Here is a 13,558-nt window from a genome sequence, read left to right as displayed (position 1 = left end):
TCTAGAGCTCAGAGGTAGCGATCGAGCGTATTTTGTTCTGGTATGGGACAAGATCTCTTTTGTAATCAAGTCTCCTTGTACTGCCGTGTCTTGAGCCCCCAGCACCAGCCGGAGCGCGGCACGGAGCCGTCCTCTCCCATGTCCCCTTTCCTCCTGCCAGCTGCACCTCTGGCATTCGGAGCATGGTCCTGTGCTGCCTCACCGCCTCCACAACCCCTTCCCATCCTTTCCTGGTCTCCATGGGGTTTGGGGAGGCGGAGAGGGGAACGTGAGGGAGAGGAGAGCCAGCTGGCATACGTGCCAAGGTGAAACCTGTCCTCAATTTGGAGGAGAAAAACCCACCAGCCTCCCCGTGTTAATAGCAAAGGAACTTTTATGAATCGGGCCCAAAGTTTGTACAGAGTTTGAAGAAAAATATTGCAACTGTGCATGAAACTAAACAACCACATGAGGTTTTTTTTTTCTTTTTTTCTTTTTTTTTTTTTTTAAAGGGTTTTTTTCTTTCTATATGAGGAAGTCTGGTGTGAAGAAGGGTCAAGCATGGGTACCTGGTTCACCGCTGCCCATTAAGAAATCTCTCGCAACATGAGCTCGGTCTCATTTGTGGGTTTAAAGGACTGTCCTTTCAATTTGAACTGTTCTTCAGAGCAAGCTCTCTGAATTCTTAGGGTAGCTTTTCGAGACGAAAATCTTACCAGGCACGGATTTCTGGTCTCAAACACCATGTCCTGCCCTCTAGGGAAAAAAAAAAAAAAGAAAAGGAAAAAAAAAGAAAAAAAAGAAAAAAAACCCAAAACACAAGTAATACTGAATTTAAGTAAATGTATACCTCCAAAATACTGAAAACACCCCAAATCAATAAAGACAGAATTTGCGTTCTCAGTGAAATATCTTTAAACCTATCTGACAAGAACCAAGTCAGAAAAAAAGACTAACATAACTTTGAGTAATATTCATACAGCTACTAAGCATTATGGAATAGCATGCATTAATATTGTACGGTTATTTTACATCACCTATATCAGAAGGTTCTGACAGACAGCGAAGGCTACCGGTGTAGAAAAATCTTACTTCAGAAGAGCAATATAATACAGATTTCACAGGCACTACATTTTAATATATCAGGTATTATGCTGGTTTTCTTATAATTCTTTCTGTCCTAAAGCTGGCATTATAACAATGACCGAAAAGGCAAGGATCGAAGTAAACGGAAAGTAGATACCAAAGTTGATATATTCTTTTCTTTTTTTTTTTTTTCAGATAGATTAGTGCATAGTTTTCATGCAGATAAACACTGCTATGCATTTACATTGTTGGAAAGCAGAGTGAATTGAGCCCAAGTTGTCACATTTTTGTAAATCATTTTGCCAGCCTGTAATAGCACCATGTAATGGATTTGCATTAAACATTAAATTGATTTCAGAATTGGTGACACAGTATTCACTACAGTTAAGTGCTATGGAATAGCTTCAATGTTACCTGCTATATATCAAAGCAATTTTCATCCCACTGCTTTTTTATTGGAAAAAATAAAAGGAAAATGTACTCGATACTAATTAGACTATTGCGCAGCCTTGGACTTGATGATGGCATAGCTGGGTTTACTGTCAAACAGTAATACATGCATTGACTTCAAGACAAAATTGGCATTGTAAGCTTGATTTAATGAAAATCCTGCCTAGCAGGCAGTGTTAACTTCACAAGACCTGCCTCCGACAGACCTCATGAGGTTGATTTTGTTATTTATTTATTGTTTAGGTGCCATTGAAGCTCTCCTTACATTGTCATGCCGGTTATGGTTTTAATTTTGTTCGATGGAGGCCTTCTACCAGTAAAAAAAAAGAAAAAAAAAGATATTTCCAGAGACACAATGCAAAGTACAATATTAACTGACATTCTTAAAAAAAAATAATTCACCACAAGGAAAAAAAAACTGTTTTAGGCTATGTATCTGGGTTTTTTTGTATTTTTGTACAGTAAATATTTTATAACACTGTTACTACAAAGCTGCAAATATATGGAACAAAGAGAACTAGAAAAAGAAAAAAAAAATGTTAGAGGGATTTTGCATATTCCTGTGGGCTGACTGAATACTGTGGAGTTGAGAAAACTTGGTGTTTCTTTTCCCCTTCGACCTTAAGGGGAGGGGGAACAAGCAACAGAGACAAAGTGTACCATGGCTGCCTAAACTTGAAGCCCGAAAGTTTTTATTATAAAGGAAGAAGAATAAATAATAATGGCATTGCTGGGGTGTGCGGCATGAGAAAAGCAAGTGCCCTTGCTCAAAAAAAAAAAAAAGAGGGAAAAACAAAGGAATTAACTTGAGTAAAAGTCAATTCGCGCTAAGCCATCCCTAGGGCTTTAAATTTGGATGGGCGGGGGGTGGGTACAGGTCAGAGTATTTGTGCGTCTGACGGTTCTGGAGAGGAGACGGGGAGGAAAAAAGTTGTTCTTGTGACTCAAAAAGAGCGGCCGGAGCGGGAGCGGAGCTGTGACCCTTCAGGGGGCTCCAGCCGCCGGCCCCGCTCCCTCTCGCACCCCCACGGGATGGAGGGATGGATGGATGGTGGATGAATGCTCCATCCCTCCTGCCCCATCCCTGCTTGCCTCCCCACTCCTCGGAGGACTAAAACACTGTTTGTTCTCTACACCTGCACAGAACGGAACTGCCGCGTTTCCTGCGTGAGAGGAAGGTGAACGCAAACTGAATTTAGTGTGTAATACTTTACAACCCCTGTTGGTTAACACCCTTGACCTCCTACCTAATGTTTTAAAGCCTTTAAAACATTTTTTTCCTCGCAATTCTGCTCAGAGTTCCCTAACTTTAGCGTCATCAAACTTAATATGACAAAAATACCTTCAAAAATACAGCATACCTGTAATGTCCATTTACAATGGTTCTTCAGTAGCCTATACTTCTCAAGCATAGGAATATGCTATACCATTGAGAGAAGAAAAATAACTGTATTTAAATACATACAAAAAAAGGAAACAGGAAAGTTTTTAACTTAAATCCAGTTCCCAAAGGAAAAAAAAAAAAAGCAATTCTATGAACGCTGCCTTTATAACGAACAATCAGAAATTCCACTAAGCTAATTTGACAGAAATTTTTCCTCATTTAAACAACATTACAAAAGTCCTGCATTATAAAATAGGGTAGAATAAATCAGTGTAATCAATAAAACTATACAACATACAAATTACATATCTTCTGAGTGGGCAGTTTAATTCTCTCTCTTTGCAGCCATGACTACAACATGCTCACTAAAAACAACTAACTGCCCAAACTATTGCTTAGTTTGTTTTGTTTAAAAAAGGGTGCAATTTTATTGTATATACAACCAATTTACTGGTAATACCTTGTCTCATAGCAAGGTTCTGACAAAATGTTTGTCTAGGCTTTTTTCCCTTCACTGTGAAGCACTGAAAGCTGCTATTTTTTTTTTTTTAGTGCACATATGTCTTAATAAAGTAATGCCCAGCTAAGTGCTATAGGGAAGGCAAAGGATGCTGGCTAGAGGATGTGATACCATATACTAACAATCACACAATACAATAGAGCAAAATGACTACTCAACCACTTATCAGACACATATGAAAATCCAAAACATTTTATTTTTTCCTTAAATAGAGAATAACCAGTAAACAATTTTCAGAACTTGGAAGTTTAAAAACGTGCATATAAAAATGGGCATTATATACTTTTATTGAATGTGGATTGATTGCAGTCTGCTAATAAAAATGGGTGTGGGATCTGAAGAAAAAGGAAGTTTTTTTTTTTTAAGGCTTGCTTGTGAAAGGAACAGTTGTAAAACAAAAATTGCTTGAAGCAGGGTTCAGCTTAGTGCTTCACAGTTTGACTGCTTCTCTAAGAAGAGCCCTTCCTGCATGTGCATTCAAAAATCACAAAAGTACAAAGACAAACACCTAAAACACACTGCGTCAAGTGCAGCACCAACTTTGGTCAAATAAAAAAAAATTAAAAGAAAAATTAATAATTGCTAAGCTTTTCTACATGATATAAGCAGGTATTGCATATTTTCATATATCTGGGAGAAAACAAAACAAAAAAGGAAGACTCCAAATAAAAGGTAAAATGCAGCAACATCCAAAAATACTGATAATCTAGCATCTACAGATCTCAGAATAGCACTGCCACTGACCATACAGGACAATAAACACTACTCCTATCTGCGGAACAACTAACATCCTATTTAATTCTAGATGTTGGAACTGACAATGGCTGACATAAAAGTCACATTTACAAAAAGTGTCTCCAAATGCTTGACTAGGGAAAAACCCCTTTCAATATAGGAACATGTGCAACAATTCCACAAATAATCGCTATCCAGGGCAAGGCACATTGATATGGAATTTTTTTTTTTTTTGTTTCGTGCAAATTAAGAAAACAAAACAAAACATTGTTTCAGGGAAAAGATGAGGAGCAAAGTGTCTTCCCAAGAATTTCAGTTACTTGATTGTATAGGACAGTAGTAGAAACCCTTCTGAAGGGTTGAACAAACATAGTTTAAAGGCAAGTGCCTGGAATAGGGATTACAATATTGTGTCTTAATGCACTCTACTTTACCCTACATTAACTATATAAAAATTAGTTACTAACACTAGAACATGCAGAGACTTTCTCTGATTAGCTGGACTCGCCAACCAGAACGTATATATATGTATAGTATAGGAAACCTTCTTAAAGTTGCATGTGAAGCAAAGGGGTGCTCCGCTGTCTGATAGAAAAAATCACTTGCACTCTTTTTTTTTTCTTTTTTTTTCCTTTTTTTTGTACATAAGATACAGGACGTTTGGGGTCCAAACTTCTTTTTTTTTTTTTTTTTTTTTAGATTTTTTTATTTGTCTGTTTTTTTTTCTTCTTCAGCAAGTGCCCTTGCTTTGAACTGGCGTAAGTTGTAAGATCAGCATCATTCGTTTCTGTATTGTTTTCTTTGCAGTCCAGAAAATGTACCAGTTCAGGGACACAAAGGTGTTTTACTTTCTGGACCGTTTTCTCTTATTCCCAAGGTGTTTGAGAACTGATAAACCCTATATTGCCGGAAACACGTAAAATTTGTCAGAATTGGCATAATCCATTATAGTGACTTTTAGCTTATAAAATTAACAGATATTATGATTTCATTTTAGTTATGTGCTTTGATAACAGAAAATGATTAATTAGCATTTAATGTAGTTAACATATTGTGGTAAAAGCACCATTAGATTTGTTTTTTTTTTTTTTAATTTTCCTTCAGTTTTAAAGGGATACAAGTTCAACAATAAAAAACATAAAAAGCAAAAATAGCTCCCCTTTTTCTTGCAAGGCTGTTTTTTACCCCAATAATTTAGAGTCCTGGGGTGGAAGGACTTGGAAAACAAAAATAGAATTTTCAACAATCTCTATCTTACAAAGATATTTAGCTATCCAATGAAATTGCACTTTACTCAATTCAAAATTCGATTGTTTTGATTGATTCCTGTCAGTTTCTGTCAAAACAGACCAACTTCCCCATTTCTGCGTGAATTTTTGTGTAATTGTTGAAAATTGTTGAAAAATGTTTTCTTTTTAAATGTAAGTGCAGCATTTCAAACTTTTTTCTTTTTTTTCTTTTTTTTTTTTTAGTGAATAGTAGTAGTTCGATGTTTTAAATCGCTCTGCAATCGAGTGGAAAAAAATTGTTGACAATGCTCTTATGGTTCATGTTACGTTTCTAAGTGCCGACTGTAAAAAAAAAAAAAAAAAAAAAAAAACCCCAACAACAACAACAACAACAAAAAAAAAACCTGCATTTTTTTTTTCCCGATATGTTACAGAAAAACATGCTCTATGTCTGTCCGGTAAGTTATATATTGCAGAATTCAGCTACTACAAAAGTTATAGTTTAAGTGTGTTTCATGATTTCTCAAGAAGTCTCACACCTGTATGGGAAAATCCGATGAGGATACTGTAAAACAGTTAGGCTCCATATGGAAAGTGTGTTACAACAGCGAGTTGGTAAGCAGCAGCAGAGGCTAGTTCTACTCAGTGTCACCTAACGCTTACACTACCAATGAAACACTTCAAAAGTTATGAAGCCCAACCATTTCCAGCACCATATGAGAAATTACAACAGTCCTAAAGTTGTCTAAAAAAAAAAAAAGAAAAATAAAATAAAATCTCGAGAAAGTTACGGCCTTTGCCATTCAACCATAACGTTTGCCATTTCCATGTACTAGTTTGCTGTCGGTGTCTGCTCGCCTCCCCTTCCGCCGATGTGAAGTCGCTGCGCTGCGTTGCTGCTGCTTCCATGTTACAGAGGTGGGAAGGGGTCTGGTGGTCTGTCCGGTGGGTGGTGGGAAGCGGAGACTTTTATCCCAGGTACCAGGACTGCAAAAGGAGAAAGGAGAAGCGTCAGCCCTGCCGCCCGCTCTCGCTGCTTCCCCAAGGGCTCCGGGCATTGCCGCCAGCCTCCTCCGCCAAGAGGGGGGCTAATTGAGACCGTGACGAATTGACCTAATTACAAAGCTTAATTAAAAATACTGTACAAATCAATATTTTTTTTTCTCGCCGACAGTTGCTGGACATAGCTACAGATGAACGCGGGGGTCATGTCACGTTACAAGTTATCAATCTTTTTAATAGATGATGGCTTGAAGATCCCTCCAGTTCACTTTTGTCTAATCCCCTGAAAAGGCGATACACATTCGCCTCTCTGTGCCATTTATCACCCTGCAGTCGGGGTTTTCTTAGGTATTTAGGCATGTGCCAGCATAAGCATCTGTTGCTTTATACTGCCCTGCTTCAACTGTCTCGCTGGAACAGATGCACAGAAATTCAACAACAGGGCTGTTTTCTTAGGAGAAATGTGGATCGCTAGAGAAAAGCCAGGATAAAGCAAATCTGGGGGAAAGTGGATCAGCAAAAATGTCCCGTATCTCTGCCCATACTTGTGTTTCAAAACAAAACGTGGGCCTCAACTAATAGCCTGTCTTTGGGAAAATCTTTTTTTTTCTTTTTCCCAAAGGGAGGGAATTCCCTGGGAATTCAGCTCCGCAACAATACCGTCCTTAACCCAATGGCGCAGATGCACAGAAAACAATTTCGCTCCTCCATAGGAAAATAAACACTGTTGGAAAGCTGGAGTGGGCTCTGCTGGAGCCAGGGCAGTGCCACCGCACCGGGGAGACCAGGCTCGGCCCCAGCGAGGTCAGCCCAACCTGATCCCGGGATGAATAAGAGCAGTGTTAGGCCCTGGGACTGTACGCGCGGGGGGATGCTACTTGGCAATGACATATTGCTGTGGGAATACACCAACAAGCAGCAACTATTTAGCCTGAAGTAAAGTAATACAACAAGAAAGACTCAGGTATTAAAGAGCTGTTGCTGATACCCCACGTTTTTGCTCGGGATCCTGTAATATATGAGGTGTGTACGTGTGCACGTACAAACCGATGACAAGTTTTACCAACTTTTTCCTTCGTTCCTTTTCGGCATCTGACGTGATTGATAGCACAATCAGCTCAGGGAGGATTTATGAACATTTACAGAAGACTCTGAGGCAAGTTTCATGTGGGACTTGGAGATTATGTGGTCTTGCCATGGAGGTAGGAACTGGTAAAATAAATAGCACGATTGGAGAAGTTGTCCTGCTTCCAATACACCTCATTAACTAACTCTTCCTCTGCTCGCCCTTCTGAATACAAACACACCGGTCCCATATCAGCTCCATCTATTGCCTACAGATTTTATATTTAGACTTACTCAGGCTGCAATTAAACGAAATAGTTCTCATATGTAAAGTTTATAAACAGAGGAAAGTTCTGGCAGGGTTCGTGAAGCAGAGCCAAGTCCCGTTCCCCTCCCTGACTGCGGGGCTAGACTGATTTAAGGTGGGTGCAGGGACGTGGAGTGTGGGCTGTGCTGTGCTGGAGGCACCTCCGACCACCACCAGCTGCCAACTCCTCCAAACTTTGCACGGTCGTCCCTCACACTTGTTGTTTGAGTGTGACAGTTTTTGGCCAGGCTGGGAACTGTGGCAGTGCCCAGTATGGAGCAGAGGGGTTAAAGACTGAGAGGGCATGGAGTAGAAGGGTTGAGGATTAAGAGGAGGTGGAGTAGAGGGGTTAAAACTGAAGTGATGGAGTAGAGGGGTTACAGGCTGAGAGGTGATGAAGTTAAGGGAGATTAAGACTGAGAGGGGATAGAGTAGAGGGGCTGAACATTGTGAGGGGATGGGGTAAAGGGGTTAAAGACTGTGAGGTGATGGAGTGGAGGGGTTGAACACTACGAGGTGATGGAGTGGAGGGGTTGAACACTACGAGGTGATGGAGTGGAGAGGTTGAAAACTGCGAGGTGTTGGAATGGAAGGGTTAAAGACTGCGAGACGATGGAGTGGAGGAGTTGAACGCAGCGAGGCGATGGTTCCCATCCCTAGCGCCGATGTCCGGCTGGCTCCACGGCCGCTGGCCCGGCACATGGCCCGCCGGGTGGCGGGAGCCGCTGCCCTCGCCACTCCTCCCTCGCTTCAAAAGCTGATTAAAAAGAAAAAAAAAAAAGGGCAGGAGGAAAAAAAAAAGCTCAGAGGTTGCGGAGGTGGGGCTGCGCGGGGCCGGATCTGGCAGCGGTGGGGTCCTTTCGCCCGCCTGGACTCCGTCGCCCCCCCCCGCCCCTCGGTCCGTCTGTCCGTCCGCCCCGGCCGGTCCGTCGGTCCGTCTCCCGCCGCCCCGCGCTCCTTCACGCATCTCGCTATTCACCCCGCGCCTCGCAGACAAGGTTACCCCAGAGCGGCTCTGTAATCCTTCACTGAAATAGGCTTTATTGATTGCTCTGGTCTATTGTTCCCTTTTCAAGTCCCCCAAGTTCAAGTTCATCCCGGTGTTACATCATGTCTCGTTGCTAAGGGCAACCAGACAGCCCCAGACGTGACCGCCATCCGCAAGCGCGGCGCTGCGCCCTCCCACCGCCGCCAGCCGCGCTGACGTCGAGCCCCGCTCCCAACACACTGAACTATTTATTCTGCCTAATTTATGACCTCCACAGCAAGAGAGACCCCCACTCCAAAAACCAACACTGTTGTATATTTAATTAATCTGTCTTTCTCTGGCACTTGGGAAAGTTAGACAAAGGTCTAATTATTGTGTGTCGCTCCCCACACTTTTCTTTTTGGGGTGACTATTTGCATGGGAAAAGAAACAGCGAGGCTGGGTGCGAGTCCCCTCCCTCCAAAACACCTTTTTTTCCCCCCTGCCCTATTGACATTTCATGAAATACTTTAGCTGCTTAAGGGAATTAGAAAAAAAAAATCTGATGTGAATGTAACTCCTTCGGAGTTGGTATTCAGTAACACAAATCAACTCATGACATGTTTAAATTTAAATGCTAACCACACACTCTGCGAGTTACTTTAAAGGTTAGTTTTTAATCAATAGAAGTTGCTGACTCGGGAGTTTTGAGCGGCGCAGTGCAGCTCTGGGGCCTTTGTCTCGTGTTGGGCTTTCAAACTTTTTTTTTTCTTGAGATGATTTTAGCAATGATTTGCAGACACAGAGTGCTATTGTGCTCCTGACTAGCAACATGTCAATAAAGGAGTAGAGTTACCATGCACTAGGGTGTCAATATGACTCCTGCAGTCACTGCTCGGCCTTAATACCAATGAAAAACTTAATTAACCCTTACAGGATCGACCCAAACCAAACTGCATGGGGAGTTTCAAAACTTCCGTGACGGGACTCTGCATTGCCTTGACTGAAAAGCTGCTTTTACGGGACCAAAACTCCAAGTGCTTCACCAACAGCTGCGTCCCGCTTCGCCTGCTCCTGCAGCCCCACTTGGATGAGATGTTTTATGGGCTGAGGCAGCAGAACAGCAAGACAGAGAGCACATTTACCCAGCAGATCACACCAGCACCGCTCTCGGGACACTGGTTTAATTTAGAGCATCTTACAGCTGAAACGCACACACAGAATGATCCTCCTTTTTCTACTAATCATTTTAATATTAAGATCTCATATCCCCCTCAAGCCTCCTATACATGTCTAAGTCTTCCAGGATTAGGGCTGAAGAGCACCATTGTTCCTCTGAAGCACCTGTGAAACTTCTCTGCCAGGGAGAGGAGACCTCCGTGCCTCAAATAAAAACGTCTAGGAAGTGTATTAGGCACTAGGAGACCCAATAGTTTGGATCTGTCAACTTTTTCTTGGCATGATTAGGGGGCTTAGAGGAGGAAAAAAGAAGCCTGGATCCCTACGTTCAGATGGCTGAAGTGTTTTATGCCTTGTTTTAGAGCTCTGCTCAATGTCTAACCACCTTACCCACTTTATCCCTTCAGTTCTGTAGCCTATCCAACTGCACCCACTCGGAGAATGACGTATTGCCTTTCTTAATTTAAAATCTCCATTTAAATCATAGGCACTATCACAATATGGTCAGGATGATATTATCTCCATGCGTTTTCATAAAAGAGACGGTATTTTATTTCCCTTCTGTTTACTTTGCAGTACTCTCAGTGAGTTTAGTGCTAAATGAATCCACTGGAGCTAAAGGTCCCATTCAGTAAAATTACTGCCACACAGTTGTTGGTGCCACTACAGGTCTGTATTGTCCTGCCGAGCATCTCTCTGTCCTTCCCCAGTGCTCAAGGTGAAACATCAGAAAGAATTCTGCAGTCCGGTATGAGATCTTTGCTTCCCTTTCTCCAGTCAAATGAAGAAGTAATCTCATCAGGTTGAAAAGTGCTGACTAAGGATTTAATAAAGTGCCTGCAGATGTGTGTCATCTCTAAGGTATTCAACTCATGTAATGCAAAACAGTTCCACACTGAATGTGCTTATAAAATTCCATTTAACCATTGCAGAGCTCTGTTTTACTGTTCTCCGAGGAGTATTATCACACTTTTTTTCCCCCACCCTAATTTACAGCACCATGAAAGTTGAAACTCGGCGCTGCCAGTATCTGAGAATCCTCACAGTAGTAAGGTTTTATGATCCATAAACAATATCTACTTGACTGAATCCTAAACAGGAAGTCTGAGATGGCAATTACGGTTCTTTGATAGCACAATTCTATTTGTTTCTTATGCTCTTCTGGAGACAGCAGAGACACACAAAAATCCTCCAGCCACTTCTGACAATCAGTTCCTTTGTAGAGAAAGAACAGCAAAGAAATACTCCACGATTCAGGATATTTAACAGGAGAAAAGCTCAGAGTGCCTCATTGACTCCGGCAGCAGTTTCTGCCTGAGCAGGAGCCCAGGAACAGGCCCATTATTTATTAAAACCTCCTTAAACCAGCCTTCCTGCATGCCGTCCCTCACCCTGGCTCCTGGCCTCACGGCGAGCACTGCTCACGTGTTTCAAACCAGAAGGACAGTCAAACCCAAACTTGTTCAGTTTGCTTCTACCTGCACATCTCCTGCCCCAACAATGGGACCTTTCAGCTTACACAGAAAGCCGGGGCTGTACACCCTCCCTATCTGTTTTTTGAATTAAGAAGTTAAACAAAAGTCCTCAAGGGCAAAGTTTAACACTGCGGAAGGAGGTTGTTAATGTGGAATCCAGAACTGGGTGTGACAGTTGGCTTATTTCTCTGGGCGATGTAGGTTATTTAAGGACATTCACACGTTTGAAACTCTGACAAACTCCACACGTAGGAACTTTGGCTTCCCCATACCCACTCAGGGCTCAGACCTGCTCTGTGCTAGCCATTTTCTTTAGGTTTCAGCCCAGTTTGGCTGCCTGGAGGCTGGACGGGTCGGTGCCATCAGGACTTCAAACGTGGCTGCCACGGCGCTGCGGCCGTTGCTGCCCCGGGCACGGCTGTGTGTGCAGGAAGCTATTGCTGCACAGGCCCAGGCGGGAAAACCCACCTTTGATAAGAGTCTAAATAAAAAAAAAAACGTGCAGCTTTAGAGCTTGCCGGCAAAGCGGCTGTTTGGGCAGCTGAGCTGAACCCGAGCCATGACCACCGGCACCCACGAGGATTCATTGTGGCTCATCAGTTCGGTTGGTTGGTTCGGGGATGACCCTTCAGTCACCTCAAGAACTTCAAGGCTCTCACAAACATTAACCCCGGGAAGGTGAATTGGAGTAACGAGTCCTTCTGGTTGTAAAGGTAAAATGGGGATGTGAACAGCTATGCAGCAAACTGGTCCTTTTGGCATCACCTTGTGAGAGGTCCCGGGAAGGCTCTTCCCCACGGTGCATCATGTGAAAGCAAGGGGCCAAAACTGGGGCTTTGATGCCACTTCAAAAGGGTTGCCAGGGTGAGGGAAGGCAGTGGCAATTCAGCTTCTGGTGGCTGGAGGGCTCCTGCAGATAAAGCAACTGCCTTTGGTTTACCCCATGTCTGAATTCATCCCGCTTTTCTAGTGCTTTCTCCAGAGTTTCTCCAGGCACGAAATTTGATCCTGCTGCACTGGAGCGAAAGGTGAATATTAAAAACAAGTTCACCTTTGTGCCTATGGAAGTTATTTTCTTAGAGCTGGGATTAATTATTTAGTAATTATATTTCCCAAAATGAAATACCAACAGGGATGTAAGTAGCATGTTGGTCATCCCCAAAGGGACATAAAACAGTGAGAGAATCTTCTGGTTGTCCAACATCCGCACCCAGGAGAGTCACACGCCCCACTATGAGCACATTTATACTGTCTTGAGGCAGATAAAACCCATCCCAGGAGGGACACTAGTCTCCAGGCGATGCATACAGTAGCTCTGCATCCCATAGTTTTTGCAGGAATGCCAGTTGTGGCAAACTGCATTAAATTACGTGCAATAATTTTGTAATATGGACTTTTGCCTGCTGACTATTAAAAATGTATAGTAGTCCAAACCACTTATCTCCTGGGACCAACAAACTCACTTCAGGCAAGATTTCTGCTTGGGTTCAAACCTCAAGTTGGGAACAGCTAGTGTTTTTAAATAAGTCACCCCAAACCCTCCCAAACCTATGAAAACACACTCATACAGTAACTCCTGCTGTTGTTCCAGACATCTGAATGTTCCAGTAAAGTGTCCCAGCTGGCCCCAGATGTTTCTTAAGTATAAAGCAATGCTCTGAGTGCTGGACCCCCTGCTGCCCTGACCTGGAGCTCAGCGGATTAAAGATTGACTGCGCTATGACATATTCGCATTTAGCCTGAATATAATACAGCAAAGACTTATCAATGGCAAATGTTTGAAATGTAACCCAGCCAGCAGAGTAGGTTGGCACACGGAATATAATGTATAAATAATGTATGGGAACTTAAGATCTAAATTAGATCTACAGGAAGAAAACTTTCCCCTTTCTCTGCCTCTAAAAGAAAGTTCTCTCACAATGAGGTCATTTTCCTGCCCGCCTTTCGGTTTGCAAAACTGCATTTAGGCAGAGGGTCTTCCCTTTTCTTTGGGGGACATTATAGTTTTCCTCCAGTTTTCTGAATAGTCAAATGATGAAGTTAATTTATTTGTTAGTAAATTGACTTTGAAATCTGCAAAATAACTTCTAAACTTTGCTTGGTCGGCTGAAAGCTGACTGCAGCCCCGCTAAACTGCAAACCTTGCTGTTTAAAAAAAGAAAAAAAAAAGATAGTGGTGT

At 42.4% G+C, this 13,558-nt stretch overlaps 1 protein-coding gene across 10 annotated transcripts in view; it reads right to left on the bottom strand.

Moving 5' to 3' along the window:
- Positions 1-436: 436 nt before the first annotated feature.
- Positions 437-13,558, bottom strand: part of NFIA (nuclear factor I A) — a 251,119-nt gene continuing 237,997 nt past the window's right edge. For all 10 annotated transcript variants that reach the window (XM_017805370.1, XM_017805371.1, XM_017805375.1 and 7 more), the window contains one exon: positions 437-6,370. In XM_017805370.1, the coding sequence (XP_017660859.1) occupies positions 6,353-6,370 (18 nt within the window). In that variant the 3' untranslated portion in view covers positions 437-6,352. The remainder of the gene's footprint in view (positions 6,371-13,558) is intronic.

Source organism: Lepidothrix coronata, unplaced genomic scaffold (assembly GCF_001604755.1).
Source record: "Lepidothrix coronata isolate B3197 unplaced genomic scaffold, Lepidothrix_coronata-1.0 Scaffold12, whole genome shotgun sequence".
In the NCBI taxonomy this organism is placed as follows: Eukaryota; Metazoa; Chordata; class Aves; order Passeriformes; family Pipridae; genus Lepidothrix; species Lepidothrix coronata.
Note: the sequence above shows the minus strand (reverse complement) of the source record. Positions and strands in the feature narration are given on the sequence as shown.